The sequence below is a fragment of the Xiphophorus hellerii genome, chromosome 16 (genome assembly GCF_003331165.1).
Source record: "Xiphophorus hellerii strain 12219 chromosome 16, Xiphophorus_hellerii-4.1, whole genome shotgun sequence".
NCBI classification, from domain to species: domain Eukaryota; kingdom Metazoa; phylum Chordata; class Actinopteri; order Cyprinodontiformes; family Poeciliidae; genus Xiphophorus; species Xiphophorus hellerii.
The window spans coordinates 15,900,159-15,918,770 of record NC_045687.1 but is presented as its reverse complement, the minus strand read 5'-3'; the positions used below and the strand labels follow the sequence as shown (position 1 = coordinate 15,918,770).

Below are 18,612 nucleotides of genomic sequence, written 5' to 3'. Positions count from 1 at the left end.
AGTGGATGCAGCTCCTATAATTTCCTGCAACAAATCTGTGTCCTAGTTTATCTATTGTTTTGTAAATCAGGTCAGACAACATGGGGTGAAAAGGAGTAAATGGATTTATCTGATTTTAACAAGTAAAAATAAAGTTTTAAAACTTTGAAATTATCGCAGAAGTGTTTAACTGAGGTGTACTTCTCAAGGAACAATTTTTTAATGACTGAATAAATGTTTGAGTCTGTTTGCCTAATTTTGACAAAGTGTAGATACAAAATAAAATAATGATTTTTGTGCATGTTTGAATTCATTATGTTTTTCTAAAATTGTTAGTGATTTTTTTATGATTGTTCCAACCTGACAAAAGAATTAATCAACCATAATATTAAAATACATAATTCAAAGACTTAATTTGCTCTGGATGTTTATATATTTAAACTTTACACAGAAATTCTCATTTTCTAATAATTAAATCACAGAATTAATTCAAGGCCCTTGGGGCTGGTTTGGTGTTATGCAAATGAAAAGAATCATGTTATAAAGTCTTGATCTGATGCTGTCAGCTGCAGAGGAGGAGAAACTCCCATCAGATCATCTTCAACACCAACATGTTCTCTGTAGCTCTGCTGCTGCTGCTGGCTGCTGCATCCAGTGAGTCTCACTGAGACAGAATCATTTACAGCATGATGACAGTAAATTAAATTTATTGTTGGTAACAATACAGTTTTAATGTGTTTCTCTACAGGTATAAAGTGTGAACAGTTGACACAACCAGCCTCTGAGACTGTGCAGCCAGGTCAACGTCTGACCATCAGCTGTCAGGTTTCATATGATCTGGGCTATATAACAGCTTGGATCAGACAGCCTGCTGGAAAAGGACTGGAGTGGATTGGATGGAAAAATACTGGAGGTTCTAACTACAAAGATTCACTTCGGAACAAATTCAGTATCGACTTAGACACTTCCAGTAAAACAGTGACTCTGAATGGACAGAATATGCAGCCTGAAGACTCTGCTGTGTATTACTGTGCCAGAGAGCCACAGTGACACAAACCAGCTGCAGAGCTGAACAAAAACTCCTCAGAACATAAACAGATTATATCAAACCACCAAAGGAGGAGCTTTGAGTACATTTTTAATATTTGGAAACTTTGTCAACCTTGTTTTGCTCTTTTGTAGAAACATTGCAGAAATAGATCATTACAACAAAAATATAGTTTTTGTCTCATCTTTTTATATGTTTAATTAAAATAAACAAAAGTAAAATGCCTCATTTGTGTGCACAGAGTTGGTGAATGAAGCTGAATCTGATTCAGAAAATTTAAAAAGTTATATTTATAATGTTCATGGTGACATTTACTTAACCCTCCTGTTATGTTCGTTTCTCGGGTACAGCAAAAATATTCGTGGGGCAACGTGACCTGGGGAGTATATTTATAATGTATTGAAGGTGACATTTTTCCTTAAATCATGATTTTATATAAATGTGTTTCAACTTCTTCTAAGAGGTTTGTCAGAAACATTGAGTTGGCTAAAATATTTTTGTTTTTTGTCATCAACAATGATATAATACAAATATTTTATTTTTCTTATTTGGTTTAATCAGCACAATCAGGACTGAAGACATAAAATATACAAAAGATACATGCATCTTATTCTAGACTCTAAAAACCTCAGTGTTATTAAAATTGTTCTTCCTAACTTATATCAATACCTTTACTGATCTATATGGAATCCATCATTGAGTTAATCTCCAACTCTAACTCACCTGAAATGTCACAAAATGTTTAACAGAAGGAACAAATGAGACGAACATGTTTAGTAAGCAAACATTGTGTTTAATAAAATGCAGGGTTCTGCACAGAACATCTTGTGCCAATACAAGAGTGAAACATCCACAAAAAGGTTCCAAATGCATAAAGATCAGATTAAATGTAATTTCTTAAACAATCTGTGTTCAAGTTTCATTGTTGAGTTATTGATTTCAAACTAACGTAATATGAAACAAGGGAAACCTGCTGTAAAGCTTTATATGTTTTGGTAAAACAGAAATATACATCAAATTATTTAAAAATGAATTCAAATATAAAAATGTTTGAAAATAATCTGAAATAATCCTCCTTTATTGATCACATGATTTCTGTTTCTATTCTAGGAGGAGTCAATGCAAATACTGACTGCTCCACTTTTACATGTCTGTTAGTTTAAGAGCAGCAGTGAATTAGTGGTGAACACAGTATGAACAGAGTCACATGGCTTCTACAATGATTAGATTTGAGGTTGTTCTTGCTTTTAGTATTTTGTCTTTAAACTGGCTTGGTAAGAAAAAAAAAGGTTCATGATTCACAAAAAGAAATGGTGGTGAGAGAATCAATAATTATCTGTTTTTTCTGCAGGTACTGATGGTCAAACACTGACTGAGTCAGAATCAGTGGTTAAAAGGCCTGGAGAATCTCACAGACTGATCTGCACATATTCTGGACTTGGCAGTCCTGAAATAGCTTGGATCAGACAGGCAACTGGAAAAGGACTGGAATGGATCTCTTATATCAGCTATGGCAGTGGGGGCATCTACTACTCTGACTCAGTAAAAGGCCGGTTCACCATTTCCAGAGACAACAGCAGAAGTCAGGTGTATCTGCAGATGAACAGCCTGACAACTGGAGATTCTGGTGTTTATTATTGCGCTCGAGAGCCACAGTGACACAGAAAGCAGAAACACTGAACAAAAACTCATTAGTTGCACCACACAAAATCACCGAAAGGGGAACCATAAGACCACTGAATTATTAGGCCTGCATCAGCAAAGAAATTTACTGTTTTTGGCTGTTTTCCTTTCCCAAACTTCTGAGGTAAAAAATGAACTGCTTGAAAGATACATTTTCTACACTCTAACATTAAACATCAATGTGTTATTAAATAGTATAAAGCCTTTTATTTTAGCTGTCATTTAACTAAAAGAATTATCAACAACATTGAAAGTTTTTTGCTGTCAAAAGAAATACACTATAATTGTTTTAGTTCTTCCCAGACCTCTACACGGATTATAATATCTGCTGCTTAACATGTTTATGTTCCTACACTGGATCCACTGTGGTAAAATTTAATCCTACCTTTATTTCAGCAACAAACCAAGCAGTAGTTGAATAAGTTCATTCAAAGTTTTGACTTCATATTTTGTGATGATGACAACACTGGACATAAACCTTGTTCTCTCAAAAAGGGGATTTTAGTAAAAATAAAACATCTTAATAAGTGAAGTAAAAAGGAAATATTTTTGTATGTTTAAATTAATGCTTGTGCAGCATTAATAGTACAAAACATGAGTTCAGTTTCCTGAATAGGCTGTTTGACAACCTAAAAATGAACAGAATCATGCTACCTCTGAAAAAGGAGAACAAATAAAGAAACATACTTTTATAGATATTGTAGACAATAAATATATTTACAGATCTAAATATATTTTAAAGCATCATCTTACTTCCTTTTAGTCTTCCTGCCAATACATCATTGAGTTATTGTTTTTATATAAAAAATGAAAACTCAATTAATAATATAAGTAATATATCATTCCATTCAGATAGATGTTACATCTTTGTTATTTTCCTCAAAAACTAGTGGAACAACAGGAGCAGCATAACTAGTTTTCACAAAGAGTCAACAAAAGTAATAGGCTATTGTTTATGTTTCTCCTGCAATAGCGAAAATAATTTAATGTCAGCCTTGCTAATTCAAGCATACTGTCCCTCAATCCTGGGTGAAAGAGTAGAAAGAAGAAAAAGCACTAGGTAACTATTTATCATTATGCAAATGAACAGTTCTGGTTTATAAACTTGATCTGATTCTGTCAGCAGGAGAAGAAGAGAAACTCCCATCACTTTCAGCACCAACATGTTCTCTGTAGCTCTGCTGTTACTGCTGGCTGCTGCATCCTGTGAGTTTCACTGAACCATTTACAGCTTGATCACATTAAAATGTTAAATATTTAATAAATCTAAATTATTAAATATTTTTGCACTAATTCTGAATTAAATATTTTTCTCCACAGGTGTGAAGTGTGAACAGCTGACCCAGCCAGCCTCTGTGACTCTGCAGCCAGGTCAACGTCTGACCATCAGCTGTCAGGTCTCTTATTCTCTGGGCAGCTACTATACTGCTTGGATCAGACAGCCTGCTGGGAAAGGACTGGAGTGGATTGGGATGAAATTCACTGGAGCTTCATACTACAAAGATTCACTGCAGAACAAATTCAGTATTGATTTAGACTCTTCCAGTAACACAGTGACTCTAAATGGACAGAATATGCAGCCTGAAGACTCTGCTGTGTATTACTGTGCCAGAGTCACAGTGACACAAACCAGCTGCAGAGCTGAACAAAAACCCCTCAGAACATAAACAGATTATATCAAACCACCAAAGGAGGAACTTTGAGTTCATTTTCATCTGTGGAAACTTTGTCAATTTTATTTTACTCTTTTGTAAAAACATTACAGAAATAGATAATTACAACAAAAATATAGATTGTGTCTAAGTTTTTATATGTTTAATTAAAATAAACAAAAGTCAGATTCCTCATTTGTGTGCACAGAGTTGGTGAATCAAGTTGATTCTGGTTCTGAAAATCCATCCATCCATTTTCTGTTCACTCTTGTCCCTAATGGGGTCTGGATGGTTGCTGGTGCTTATCTCCAGCTACGTTCCGGGCGAGAGGCGGGGTTCACCCTGGACAGGTCATAAAGAAAATTTAAACTGTTATATTTATAATTCAAAGTTCAAGTTGACATTGATTTAAAACATAATTTTATATAAATAATATGTTTCAACTTCCACTGAGAGGTTTGTCAGAGACATTCAGTTTGCTAAAAAAAGTTTTTTTCCATCAACAATAATATAATACAAATATTATGCTCTTCTTATTTGGTTTAATCAGCATAAGCAGGACTGAAGACATAAAATATACAGAGGATAAATGCATCTTATTCTAACCTCTAAAAACCCTCAATGTTGTTAAAGAAGTTCTTCCTAACTTTTACCAACACCTTTACTGATCTACAGTATAGACCAAATGTTTGTACATACCTTTTAATTCAATGAGTTTCCTTTATTTTCATGACTATTGACATTGTAGATTCACACTGAAGGCATCAAAACTATGAATAACACATGTGGAAATATGCACTAAACAAAACAGTGTAAAACAACTGAAAATGCCCCTTATATTCTAGTTTCTTCAAAGTAGCAACCTTTAGCTGTGATTACTGCTTTGCACACACTCTGCATTTTCTTGATGAGCTTCAAGAGGTAGTCACCTGAAATGGTTTTCACCTCATAGGTGTGCCCTGTCAGGTTAAAGACACGCATCATTATATTGACATTGTAAAGAACATTCAAATTCCTGAACATTCCTTGCTCTTTACTATAGATGTGGACAGCTTATACACAAATATTGTCACTTCAGAGGGTTTAAATGCTGTCCGGAATGTCTTTCGCAGGAATCCGGATGGAGGGAGAGCAGACCGGGAAATTGTTCAACTTTTGGAGCTCAATTTGCTCAGGAACGATTTCCAGTATTCCCAGGATCCTTTTAAGAGCAACCTGAACCAGTTTTTGTTTAATCCTAACCCTACGACTCATCTGCCTGATTGGCCAGGTGCAGGTACTTGAGCGCTCAACTCAAGCGCTCAAGGGGAGACTGCCCAATCTACTGACCAAATCATCAATGCGAGGAGTAGGGTAGGAGTCGAACTTTGATACAGAATTAAGGTACTGTTAAAAAAGAGGATAATTTAATGCTAGCTTTGGACAAAACGTTTGGCTTTTTCCTCTTTTAATCTTTCCCGGGATCCTCGCCGAGTGACGTTCTCCGTGGGCGACGTGCAGCGACAAGGAAACCACAACACTGCGTGTTGACGTCACAGATCACAGAGTTTAATCTCATACCAAGTAATCAACAACAAAGCTGCAGAGGCACAGAGATATGCATTCTTTACCTTGAGAGGAAAAATAGAGAAAGAAAAATAAAGGAAAGACAAAGACGCGTCCTTGGAGAAAACTGCTGCAAAAAAGCAAAATAGTGGCAATTTTCTGAAAATTTAGTGGTGACACTAAATTTTATACTGAGTGGGTGTTTTTCCATTTAATTTATGCATTCTAGGCGTTCCTCTTGTTGACCAACTGGAAGCTCCCAGAGAAACTTGGAACTCCCCTTTCTTTACGGCAAAGATCAAAGGACCATCTGCCTTCTACCGAAACAAAAGAGCGGATAGCTGGCCCTGACCCCCCCGTGGCTCCCTCGGTCATTCTGAGCACAGAACGATCCTGAGATAAGACTTCACGGATAGCTGTGAAGTCTGAAGTCTCTTCCATTATCTCTCCTTAAATTCTTCAAAGAGACTTGCATCCAGTAATAGAACAGGAAATGTTATTTTACAAACCTCAGTTTTGCTTCTCTACAGACAGCACCCCAAAGGATTGAGTCCTGCCAAAAGTCACACACAAAATCAACAGAACAAAATAAGGTATAATTCCTGAGCCATTTTCTAATAGTAAACAAAACATTTTCATTTAAACAATTTCCATTTCTTTCTGATATAGTCAGAGATAATACAGTTTTCAAATACCTTCATCATTTAGTCGTTGCAAAATGAGATAATACAATCTTCAGTAAAAACATGGTATTAGTACTTAGAAATTAAATGTTAGCAGTTTCAATCGTCTATGTTACATTAAATTTCACACCCTCCCAGATGTTGTTCCTTACCGGCTTTTATCTGCTGTGAACAGACCAGATGTCTCTCTCTGTCTGTCTCCAGTACTTCTGGCCTACAGAAATGCTAATCCCATGGCCCCGTGTGGTCTGACCGCACAACGGGGGTCCCATTGAGAGATCTCCCTTAATCTGCATTTGGTTCCTGTGTCTCTGAATGCTTACCCATCTGGTTTAATTTTAAATGCTTAACACAAACCTGTTCAAAATAAGAGTGTTCCATATACCTTTTAAGATTAACTGTATCAAGCACTATATATAATCATTTTCCTTAACAGTACCTGAAGTCTATACAGAAGCGCATTGTTTTATCTTTCTTCGGCACCAAGACGACAGGATTACACCATTCACTTTTGGAAGATTCAATAATCCCGAGGGACTGCATTAATTCCATCTCTCTTTTCAGGGAGCTGAGAAGGCGTTCTGGAATCCTGTAGCTCAGACGTTTAACTTTAGCATCACTTTTCAACACAATCTCATGTTCAAGAATGTCTGTACGACCTGGATATTTTTTAAATATCTGAGGATTACATAATGCTCTGACCTGAAGTTGTTGTTCACTTGACAGATGTTTCAAGTCAAGCTCCATTGGTGTTGATGAGGGCAGGAACTGATCATCAACAGCTTCCTCCTCTTCCACAGCTCTAATCAGCATGACTTCTAATAAAGTCAGGTTATTGTCTCAGGATAAATGCGGTTCAGTTTACCTTTAAACAATAAAATATTAAAACCATGAAAAAAACATCGGGTTTGATGCTACTTGGTCTAAATAACAATGAATATAGTCAGATTGTAGTGTTTTAGTTTTCACGCTTTGTAGTTTGATATTGTCCACAGAAAAAGTTTGCGTATATTTACTCGAAGTAAATTTTTATACATGCCGACTTGTGCGTAAAATATGGCGCCGCACATTTTTTGCGCGCACGCACGCTTTACGCATGAGGCCCCAGAACGACTGTGGCAGTTACTATGCTGTCTAAAAAAATAATAAAGTCAGGTTTTCAAAAAAAATAGAGATAAGAGAGAGAAAAAGACATGAGTGTCAATTTGTAGCACAATTTTTCTCCAAGAGAGGTGGGTAGTCTCTGTGCGACTATCAACCATTTAGCATAGTTAGCTTAGCTACAGACTATTGTTTGCCTCCATTTCACTAGCATTTAATGAACGAAGGAATAGAAATACCAAGATATTCATATATTGAACTTGTCGCTGTACCTTTTACCACTCTTAACAACAGGTGAGTCAGTCAGCAGCAGCTCTAACCCCAACATAACCTTTAACCCCTGTCCCAGTAAAAAAAGGTGAGCAACACTGTGTTCAATGACAAGCTAGTTAGCTTCACTCCAGGGAATCTATAGGGATTTCTCTGTGTCTTTGCTCTTTTTACAATTACACAACAAAAGCAATATTTTTATTACTGACAGAAATTCAAACAATCTTTATAAAATGATTATAAAAAACAGCCTCCTCTCTGGACTGCAGCCAGTCCACACAGTTTTACCGTGGATTGCGTCTAAATTACAGATATCTGTTGCCACGTCCCTCCTGACCCGCTTTCTCCTAAGTGAAATTAAAGCTACAGTATGTAATTTTTATAAGAAAATATTTTTTTTTACATATTTGTGGAAACTGTCATTATGTTGTGAAAGTATGGCATAAGAGAAAATATGTGAAAAATTTACTTCCTCTGCCTTCTCCCAGTGCTATCTAGAAACAACCAATCAGAGGCAGGAGGTGGGGTTTAGCGCTGTCAATCACAATCTCATGTGGCTGCTCATCCTCCCTGCTGCTCGCTCTGTGCTGTGCTGCAACTGTTGTGAATGCTCAGTTTCGTTAGCATAACTACCACTGAAAGCAGATAAACAGTTTTCCAGTAACAATAAGTTGTTTCTCCACCATTAGCACATTTAGCAGGGAGTGAATGAGGTTGACTGACAGCGCTAAGACCTTCCTCCTGCTTCTGATTGGTTGCTTTTGGTCAGAACGTTGCGTTACTTTAGCTAGCAGCAGTAGTTCAGGGAGGAGGTGGAGGAGATTGATTTTTTTCACAGATTACCTGTTTCATAGGAAACTGTCAGAACATGGTGACAACTTTAACAAACACGGACAAATTTCTTTTTTTAATTAAAGCTAATTACTGCAATAAAATGCAACTATATGGTATTTTTTGACTGGTCTGGTTTGCTTCATGTATATTTTTTGCACATTGTCAGTGACTGTTGCAAGTGGGGAGAGACCTTTCAGTAAGCTAAAGCTAATAATAAAAAATGTAAGCAACCTATTCGCTGTATTGTATGCAGACTGTTGCATGTAATAATCACGAGCAGTAAATATTGTGCTACTATCAGTATTGGACCAAAGAAAGCAAGGCAGTTGCATGCCTTTAAAATTGTGACGCTTTATATGGGTCAGATAGACTGAAGAAATTGTCTGTAGTTTGAAAAACATCTTTAAATAATTAGGGTGGAATAGCATCATCCGGAGAATCAGTTGGCCTTAAGTGACTAACCGTCTCCTGCAATGATTGCAAGGTCAGATGTTCAAAGCTGTGCAAAACAGCAGAACAAGGCACAACAACTGAGGGTCATAAACAAAGGGGATGATCTGGGTCCTAATGGAAGCGACTTTTTCGACAAAAAAAGTGTAAAAAGCTTTCACATACAGTAGGTGAAGTCACCATAAAACCACTATGTGGATAATTTAGAACAGAGTCAATAGTTTTAAATAGGATAGCAGGATTGTGACTGTTTGATACAATCAGACCCGACAGGTGCCTTCTTTGGGCAACTTTTCCAATTCTTTGATAACGGCGCTAGCATTCCTTCAATATTTGGAGCGGCACCTGTTATTTGTCCTTTTTCCACTTGGGTTCAGCTCTGCGACAGTCTCTCCTTGCACCCCGAGTGACCTCATTTAATTAGATTTTGGAAGTCGAACTTTTAGTGGTGCCACCAAATCCAGAGCTGCTTTACTGGTGGAATACAACCAGTTGCTGAGTTCCTCAGTGTTATTTCCCACAGAATACTCCATCTTGGCCTCCACCGATGGGTACCAGACAGGTGTCCACAGGAGCCAATACACGGAATGGGCAGGAAAGGCGAGGCACCAGCCACACATGCTGAATGAGGCCAAGAAACTGCACCGTAAAGCAGCCTTTAATCGTACTAGCCGAACGCTGCGCTTTCCACGGCGGTGGGCTGGCTTCCGTCGGAAAGGTAGAGTGCAGAAACAACATAGGTGAGCTGGAATGCCCAACAGAAGGGTCGAGGTTTTGTCTGTAGTATAAGTGCTAACATATTTGAAGTCAAGGCTCCAATATTCAGCAATGCTTATCAATCCCACACAATCAGAGAGTTTATACTTATAATAAAATTAAAAGTACGAAGCAAAACAGGAAGAGCGTCAGACGGCAAGCCTCAAACACTGGCGCCACCACCCCTCTTGAAAAGCCAATAAAATGCTCCCCCTATCAAAAATTCACCCATATGGCCAAATGTGTCCTTGAAAGAGGTGTACGGAGCCTTGTGCTAGAAGCCCATTAAAATGCTGTCTACATTGTTTTAAACTGTGTGATTGTGAGCGGGAATAAAAATAGCAATAGGTACACTCAACAAAAATATAAACGCAACACTTTTGTTTTTGCTCCCATTTTTCATGAGACCAAAGATCTAAAATTCATTCCAGATAAACAATATTACCATTTCTTTCAAATGTTGTCCACAAATCTGTCTGAATGTTTGATAGTGAGCACTTCTGGTTTGCTGAGATAATCCATCCCACCTCACAGGTGTGCCACATCAAGATGCTGATCTGACATCATATTCTCTGAAACGCCTTTGGAGACGGCTTATGGTGGAGAAATGACCATTCAATGCACGAGCAACAGATCTGGTTGACATTCCTGCTGTCAGCATGCCAATTGCACGTTCCCTCAATGCTTGTGACATCTGTGGCATTTTGCTGTGAGGCAAAACTGCGCATTTCAGAGTGGCCTTTTATTGTGGGCAGTATAAGGTACACCTGTGCACTAATCATGATGTCAGATCAGCATCTTGATGTGGCACACCTGTGAGGTGGGATGGATTATCTCAGCTAAGCAGAAGTGCTCACTATCTAACATTTCGACAGATTTGTGGACAACATTTGAAAGAAATAGTAGTATTGTATATCTGGAATGAATTTTAGATCTTTGAGTCCGTCTCATAAAAAATGGGAGCAAAAACAAAAGTGTTGCGTTTATATTTTTGTTGAGTGTATTTTGTTCCATTTAACACAGTAGGAGTGTAACAGGTAAACCTTCTATGGATGCAAACTCGATTAAAAACCCACCTGTTTAGGATTGTATTTGAAACGTAATCAATTACAAATTTATTGATGGAACCTGAATTAATGTCATGTTTTGATTGTTGGTTCTATGTTGCCTTGTGTTTCTGTGTTTGATATGATGTAAAGCACTTTGAAATGCCTTGCTGCTGAAATGTGCTATACAAATAAAATTTGATTGATTGATGTGTCCGTATATGTCCTGCAGGACCCCGCCCCCAAATAATGAGAGTTGACCACCTTTCTTGAAAAGTCAATACAATGTTCCCCCTGACCAATATCCACCCATATGGCCAAATGTGTCCCTATATGTCCTCCAGGAGCCCCCCCCCCAAAAAAATAATGAGAGTTGACCACCCCTCTTAAAAAGTCAATAAAATGTTCCCCCTGACCAAAATCCACCCATATGGCCAAATGTGTCCCTATATGTCCTCCAGGACCCCCCCCCCCCCCCAAACAATGAGAGTTGACCACCCCTCTTAAAACGTCAATAAAATGTTCCCACTGTCAAAAATCCACCCATATGGCAAAATTTGTCTCCACATGTTCTCCACGACCTTCCCCCACATACTGAGGTCCTGCCTACATCTTTCTCAGATGCTATCATTCCATCAGTCCAACATAAACAACCACATCCTTTTACCTTTTCGCTTTTCCATATGGAGTGATTAGAATTGGCGGAAGACAAAGTTTCCTGCGTTTCATCATACACTTTGTGTCTGTGTCCTCGGATTCCAGTTCGATATTTTTTGGCTGAATTGGCGGAAGTTTATCTTTCTTTGAAAATGAGATCTCTACAATCTTATTTTTCAACTCTTCATTGGTGACATTTTGCATTTTTATTTTTGTTAGATATGTATTTATCTCTGCTTCTTGGGCTTTTATCCGTTTTTTGAGAGCTCTAACTTTGCCCTGACTCACCTGCACTTTAAGCAATGCATCTTCCGGCACATAGTCTAACTTAGACTTGAGATTTTTCACCACATGCTGCAGTTTCTCCTCCTGAACCTTGAGATTCTCAATTTCTATGTCTTTGTCTTCCAGTGTTTTGGACATTCTGCGGTTCTCAGCGCGAAGCATTTTGAGTTTTTCCGTTTTTCTGTCGGTGTCTGGGAGAAGTATAATATCTCCATTCTCATCATCTAATCCTAACCTTTGCACCTTAGAATAAGTTGCTCTAACCATTTTAAATTTCTGAGCATTGTCATGGTGTCGCAGAACTTCCTTAGATAGTTGTGTAATCTTACATTCCTGTTCGCGAATTAAATCTGCCTGTATTCCAATTTTTCTCTCATTACTGCGTAGTCCTTCTGTGGCTCTTTTGGTTTTTGTCAGAGCTTCTTCTCTCTCCATTTTCAGTTTCATATAATCCTCCTGTGTACTCAGGAGGCTTTTTTCAAATTTGATCTTACTTTCCTTGGAGCTCTGAATCGTTTCAGCCAGCTTTATCTTGACCTGCTCCACTTGATTCTTAAGAAACTGATTGTCATGCTGGGACTTTTCTAGGAGTGTCTGGGTTTCAACAACCTCTCTCTCAAGATTTCCTGTAGAAATTTCCAGTGTGTGGTTTTTTTTCTCCAGGACTGCTTTGTCTGTATAAGCATGTTTACATTTCTCCTGGAGGATTTGGTATCGTGAATCTAGTTTTGACAACTTCATCTCAAAATCATACAAAGACTTGTGTAGTGACGTGACTTCCTTTCGTAGGCTCAAATTTTCTTCATCTTTGCGCTTTAATCGCTTCATTGATGTTTCTTCATTCTGGCGATTTCTTTTCACTTCCAGTTCTGTCTCTTGTGCAGCTTTGCGTTGTCTCCTAATCTCCTCTTTCTGAGCATCGATTATGTTTTGTTTTGCATGCAATACGTTCCTAAAATTGTCAATTGTGTTCTCTCTAGCTTTCACGAGATCTGACTGCTTTTTAAGCTGGACTTTAAGGGTCTCTGATTCATTTCGAAATGTTTTTGCTTTTAGGTGAGACGCGTCTAACTGTAATTTCAATTTTTGGTTGTCATCCGTAAGCTCTTTCACCTGTTTTTCTGCGTCCATCGCTCGTTCTTTGTACACCTTCAGTCCTGAAACTTTGTCAGTCAGGTCACGTCTCCGTGCGGTTTCAGCCATGAGAGAATATGTCTTATCTGCAATAGTTTGTTCCATGTTTTTTATCTGACCTTCTAGTTCCTGAATTCTATTTTCACTTTCCTGAAGTTTAGTCAAAATCCCATTAAATGTGTTAGTAAGTTTAAAATTTTTAACTTCTAGCAGTTTCATTTCCTTCTTCTGCACATATGCAATCTGTAGTTGCTTCCGTAACTCTTTTTCAGTTTGTTGTAGTCTCTCCTTGGACACAGAATTTTCTGTTTGGTTGTCCTCTTGCTGTCTTGTTGTGTCTCTAGCTCTTTCACCCCCATTTCTTGTGAGTTTCTTATGTGACTGGGGATCACTGTCAGTTAATTGATCCGAGCTGGCCTTGGTCTGCGAATGTTGTGTTGAACGCTTCATTTTCTTCTTGTTTTTGGATAGCAATCGTTTTGCTTCTCTAAATCACAGAAAGTAACCTTACCTTGGAACTCTTGGAACTCAATGACTTTGACATAGTCAGGGTCATTGACTATATCAAAGTCATTGTCTATGTCATCACTACGTCATGAGTGATGTCATGATCTTTGTCCCCATGACATCACTGCTCCTGCAGCAGTACACTAAACAATGAGGGTCAATCTCACTTGAAAAGTCAATTAAAAAAATTCTCCCTGACCAAAATACACTGCAAAATATTAAAATTACTTCCAGAAAAATAGAAACCTATTTGTAAAATTTTAAAATTGCTTTAAACTCATAAATCCGTCAGGAGTATTAATATTTTTTGGCTTAGCTGTGGACAGATTCAAATCCAATTACATACAATTCAATACAGTTCATTTGTAGTAATATACAGTTCAGTTGATCATTTTAATATTAAAACGTTGTCAGTGTAAGGAAGCCAAGCCAATGACATCTCTTCATTACAGTAATCCCTCCATCTGAGTATGTTTTAACTTTGGAAATCAAACTTCAAGTATGTGCAACAAGCTAACTATGCTTTCCAAAATGAGTTCCTAATGTTTTAACATAGGAGAGATCAACAGTGATAAAATAAACTCGAGGAGATAACGTCCCATAAAACAGCTGGGTTAAAGTAAACCCCTTCACGTTGTTGTTCCACCCACTGCTGGATATTATATCAACCAGAGTAGCTCGGGGTCATTTAACACAACGGGGTTGGGTTACAAGTTTGACACCGCATGCTGTGTTAGGTTTTGTGCTAACATGTCATTTTAACGCAAGCTAAGGTTGAATTCAACAGAAATCCAACAGATCCAACAAGCATTTCTAAATAAGTCATGTATGGGTTAAAAAGAATGATTCATCTTCTGTATAAGCTTTCACTACAGGGTGAAAAACATCTAGAGGCCATTTAAAGTGGAGAATTCACTAGTTCCTGTAGTTTTACTAGTTATTGTGATCAAGTGGAGAACATGCAAAGTTCATGTCAGCTGATACAACTGTTTTCTGACTTTATTAAATTCAGGTAAAGTTAGGAATGTAGCAATAAAGGGAGGAGAACCATCCATAAAAAGATAATCATCATTTCTTTCTATGAAGTGCTTTAAATACATAAGTAAATTAGTATAAATACCCAGAAGTCTGCCACCACATGAAGCAGTAACCATGGCAACGTCCCTGTTTGTAGCAGTATGAGTATTTATAATAACAATTCTATATTTCACATAAAATGTGCTTTCAGAGCACAAGGTCACCCCACAAAACAAAAATTATGCATTTAAAGAAAAACAAATCCAAATTAAAAATAAATAAAGAGATTGTGAAGGTTTTGCATAAACCAGCCAGAGAGACGTTGAAGAAAATTCAAAATATAGTCTTAATTTATTAACAAAGAAAATCCAAAATGATAAATTGGGCCCAAACTGAGGTCAACATAACAAAGTACAACTCAGGTGGTAACAGAACAAACTCCAGCACAAACTGACCTAACAAACAAGACATGAGGGGAACTTAAATAGTGGCTGATCAGACCATTAATAAGTGGGATTTCTTGCCTTATAAATAGTCATGAAAATAAAGAAAACCCATTGAATTAGACAGGTGTGTCCAAACATTTGGTCTGTACTGTATGTGGAATCCATCATTTATTTAATCTTTAACTCTAACTCACCTGGATAATGTTTAACCCAAGGAAAAAAGAGACAAACATGTTTAGTAAGCAAACATTGTGCTTAATAAAATGCAGGGTTCTGTGGCATCATACAAGAGTGAAACATCCACAAAAAATGTTTCAAATGCACAAAGATCATGTTAAATGTAATTCCTTAAACAAACTGTGTTCAAGTTTCATTGTTAATTTATGATTTTAATATAACTTATGACAGTTATATTTTAATATAACCTATGACAGTTATATTAAAATGACAGCTTGTGTAAAAACAAGTGGAGGTAAAGCTTTATTTGTTTTGGCGTCCACATAGAATTATTTATAAATGAATTTAAATATCAAAGTGTTTGAAAATAATCTGAAATAATCGTCTAACTTTGCTTTTGTTGATCAGATGATTTATGTTTCTATTCCACCAGGAGGAGGAGTCAATGCAAATGCTGACTGCTTAACTTTTACATGTCTGTTAATTTAAGAGAAGCAGTGAATTAGTGGCGAACAGATTTTGAACAGAGTCAAATGGCTTCTACAATGATTAGATCTAAGGTTCTCCTTGCTGTTATTATCTTGTCTGCAAACTGGAGTGGTAAGAACAGAGATGTTTTTAGCCAACATTATAATTGACATAAAGAGATAGTGGTGAGGCAATCAATAATTATCTGTTTATCTACAGGTACTGATGGTCAAACACTGACCGAGTCTGAATCAGTGGTTAAAAAGCCTGGAGAATCTCACAGACTGACCTGCACATATTCTGGGTTTAGTAGCACTTCTTACATAGCTTGGATCAGACAGGCAGCTGGAAAAGGACTTGAGTGGATTGCTTATATCTGGGATGACAGCAGAGGCATCTACTACTCTGACTCAGTGAGAGGCCGGTTCACCATCTCCAGAGACAACAGCAGAAGTCAGGTGTATCTGCAGATGAACAGCCTGACAGCTGGAGATTCTACTGTTTATTACTGCGCTCGAAGAGCCACAGTGACACAGAAAGCAGAAATGCTGAACAAAAACTCCTGTAATCATGAATAGTTTTAACAAGAAACCACCACAGGGGGAGCCCTAACAACACTTTTCATAGATGAATCTCACACTCACCTATCTAGTAGCTTTACTTATGTTATGATTAGATGCTACAGATAAGAGTATGGAGTCATTCTTTCCAGTCATGTGATGTAAAACGTGGATGCAGCTGTCATATTTTCTTGCAACAAATCTTTGTTCTAGTTTATCTATTGTTTTGTAAACCAGGTCAGACAACATGGGGCGAAAAGAAGTAAATCGATTTTTCTTATTTTAACAAGTAAAAAATAAAGTTTTAATTGAAGTGTACTTCTCAGGGAAATATTTTTGAATGATTGAATAAATGTTTGAGTCTGTTTGCCTAATTTTGACAAAGTGTAGAAAAGAAAAAAAAACATATTGAATACAAACATGAACAAAAATCATTATTTTAAAAATGATTAGTGATTTTTATATGATTGTTCCAACCTGAAAAAATAATTAATCAACCATAATATTAAAATACGTTATTCAAAGACTTAATTTGCTCTGGATGTTTATATATTTAAACTTTACACAGAAATTCTCATTTTCTAATAATTAAATCACGGAATTAATTTAAGGACAATATAATTGGAAACATACTATTTCTTAATACTAGTCTACAGCACATAACAAGTATTTTTATCATGTGATTCTGGTGGGGCTGGTTTGGTGTTATGCAAATGAAAAGAATCATGTTATAAAGACTTGATCTGATGCTGTCAGCTGCAGAGGAGGAGAAACTCTCATCAGATCATCTTCAACACCAACATGTTCCCTGTAGCTCTGCTGCTGCTGCTGGCTGCTGTATCCAGTGAGTCTCACTGAGACAGAATCATTTACAGCATAATGACAGTAAATTAAATTCATTTTTGGTAACGATACAGTTTTAATTTGTTTCTCTACAGGTATAAAGTGTGAACAGCTGACACAGCCAGCCTCTGAGACTGTGCAGCCAGGTCAACGTCTGACCATCAGCTGTCAGGTTTCTTATTCTATGAGCAGCTACTGGACAGCTTGGATCAGACAGCCTGCTGGGAAAGGACTGGAGTGGATTGGGATGAAATACACTGGAAATTCATTATACAAAGTTTCACTGCAGAACAAATTCAGTATCGACTTAGACACTTCCAGTAAAACAGTGACTCTTAATGGACAGAATATGCAGCCTGAAGACTCTGCTGTGTATTACTGTGCCAGAGAGTCACAGTGACACAAACCAGCTGCAGAGCTGAACAAAAACCCCTCAGAACATAAACAGATTATATCAAACCACCAAAGGAGGAGCTTTGAGTACATTTTTAATATTTGGAAACTTTGTCCACCTTGTTTTGCTTTTTTGTAAAAACATTGCCGAAATAGATCATTACAACAAAAATATAGCTTTTGTCTCCTCTTTTTGTTTTTATTGTTTATTGTTTAAAATAAACAAAAGTCAAAATCCTCATTTGTGTGCACAGAGTTGGTGAATGAAGCTGCTTCTGATTCAGAAAATTTAAGCTGTTACATTTATAATGTATTCAAAAATCATGTTTTAAGTAAAAGGTGACATTTTCTTAAAACATGATTTTCTAGAAATAATGTGTTTCAACTTCCACTAAGAGGTTTGTCAGAAACACTGAGTTTGCTGAAGAATATATTTTTTTGTCACCAACAATAATATAATACAAATATTATTTTCTTCTTATTTGGTTTAATCAGCACAAGCAGGACTGAAGACATAAAATATACAAAGACTCTTGGAGCAAGGCCTGGTCTCAAGGAGGGCAGCAATGAAGCCACTTCTCTCCAGGAAAAACATCAGGGACAGACTGATATTCTGCCAAAGGTACAGGGAGTGGACTGCTGAGGACTGGGGTAAAGTCATTTTCTCTGATGAATCCCCTTTCCGATTGTTTGGGACATCTGGAAAACAGCTTGTTCGGACAAGACGAGGTGAGCGCTACCACCAGTCTTGTCTCATGCCAACTGTAAAGCATCCTGAAACCATTCATGTGTGGGGTTGCTTCTCAGCCAAGGGAGTCGGCTCTCTCACAGTCTTACCTAAAAACACAGCCATGAATATAGAATGGTACCAGAATGTCCTCCGAGAGCAACTTCTCCCAACTGTCCAAGAGCAGTTTGGTGATGAACAATGCCTTTTCCAGCATGATGGAGCACCTTGCCATAAAGCAAAGGTGAAATCTAACTCTCTCAGGGAACAAAACATAGAGATTTTGGGTCCATGGCCTGGAAACTCCCCTGATCTTAATCCCATTGAAAACTTGTGGTCAATCATCAAGAG

The 18,612-nt window shown here is 37.3% G+C and overlaps 2 gene segments (V, D, J or C); both read left to right on the top strand.

Moving 5' to 3' along the window:
* Positions 1 to 485: 485 nt before the first annotated feature.
* Positions 486 to 17,671, top strand: LOC116734926 (immunoglobulin heavy variable 5-51-like). The segment is given in 2 exon segments: positions 486 to 633; positions 17,237 to 17,671. Coding segments are annotated over 2 exon segments (348 nt in total).
* Positions 3,759 to 4,406, top strand: LOC116734905 (Ig heavy chain V region 5A-like). The segment is given in 2 exon segments: positions 3,759 to 3,916; positions 4,031 to 4,406. Coding segments are annotated over 2 exon segments (390 nt in total).
* Positions 17,672 to 18,612: the final 941 nt, after the last annotated feature.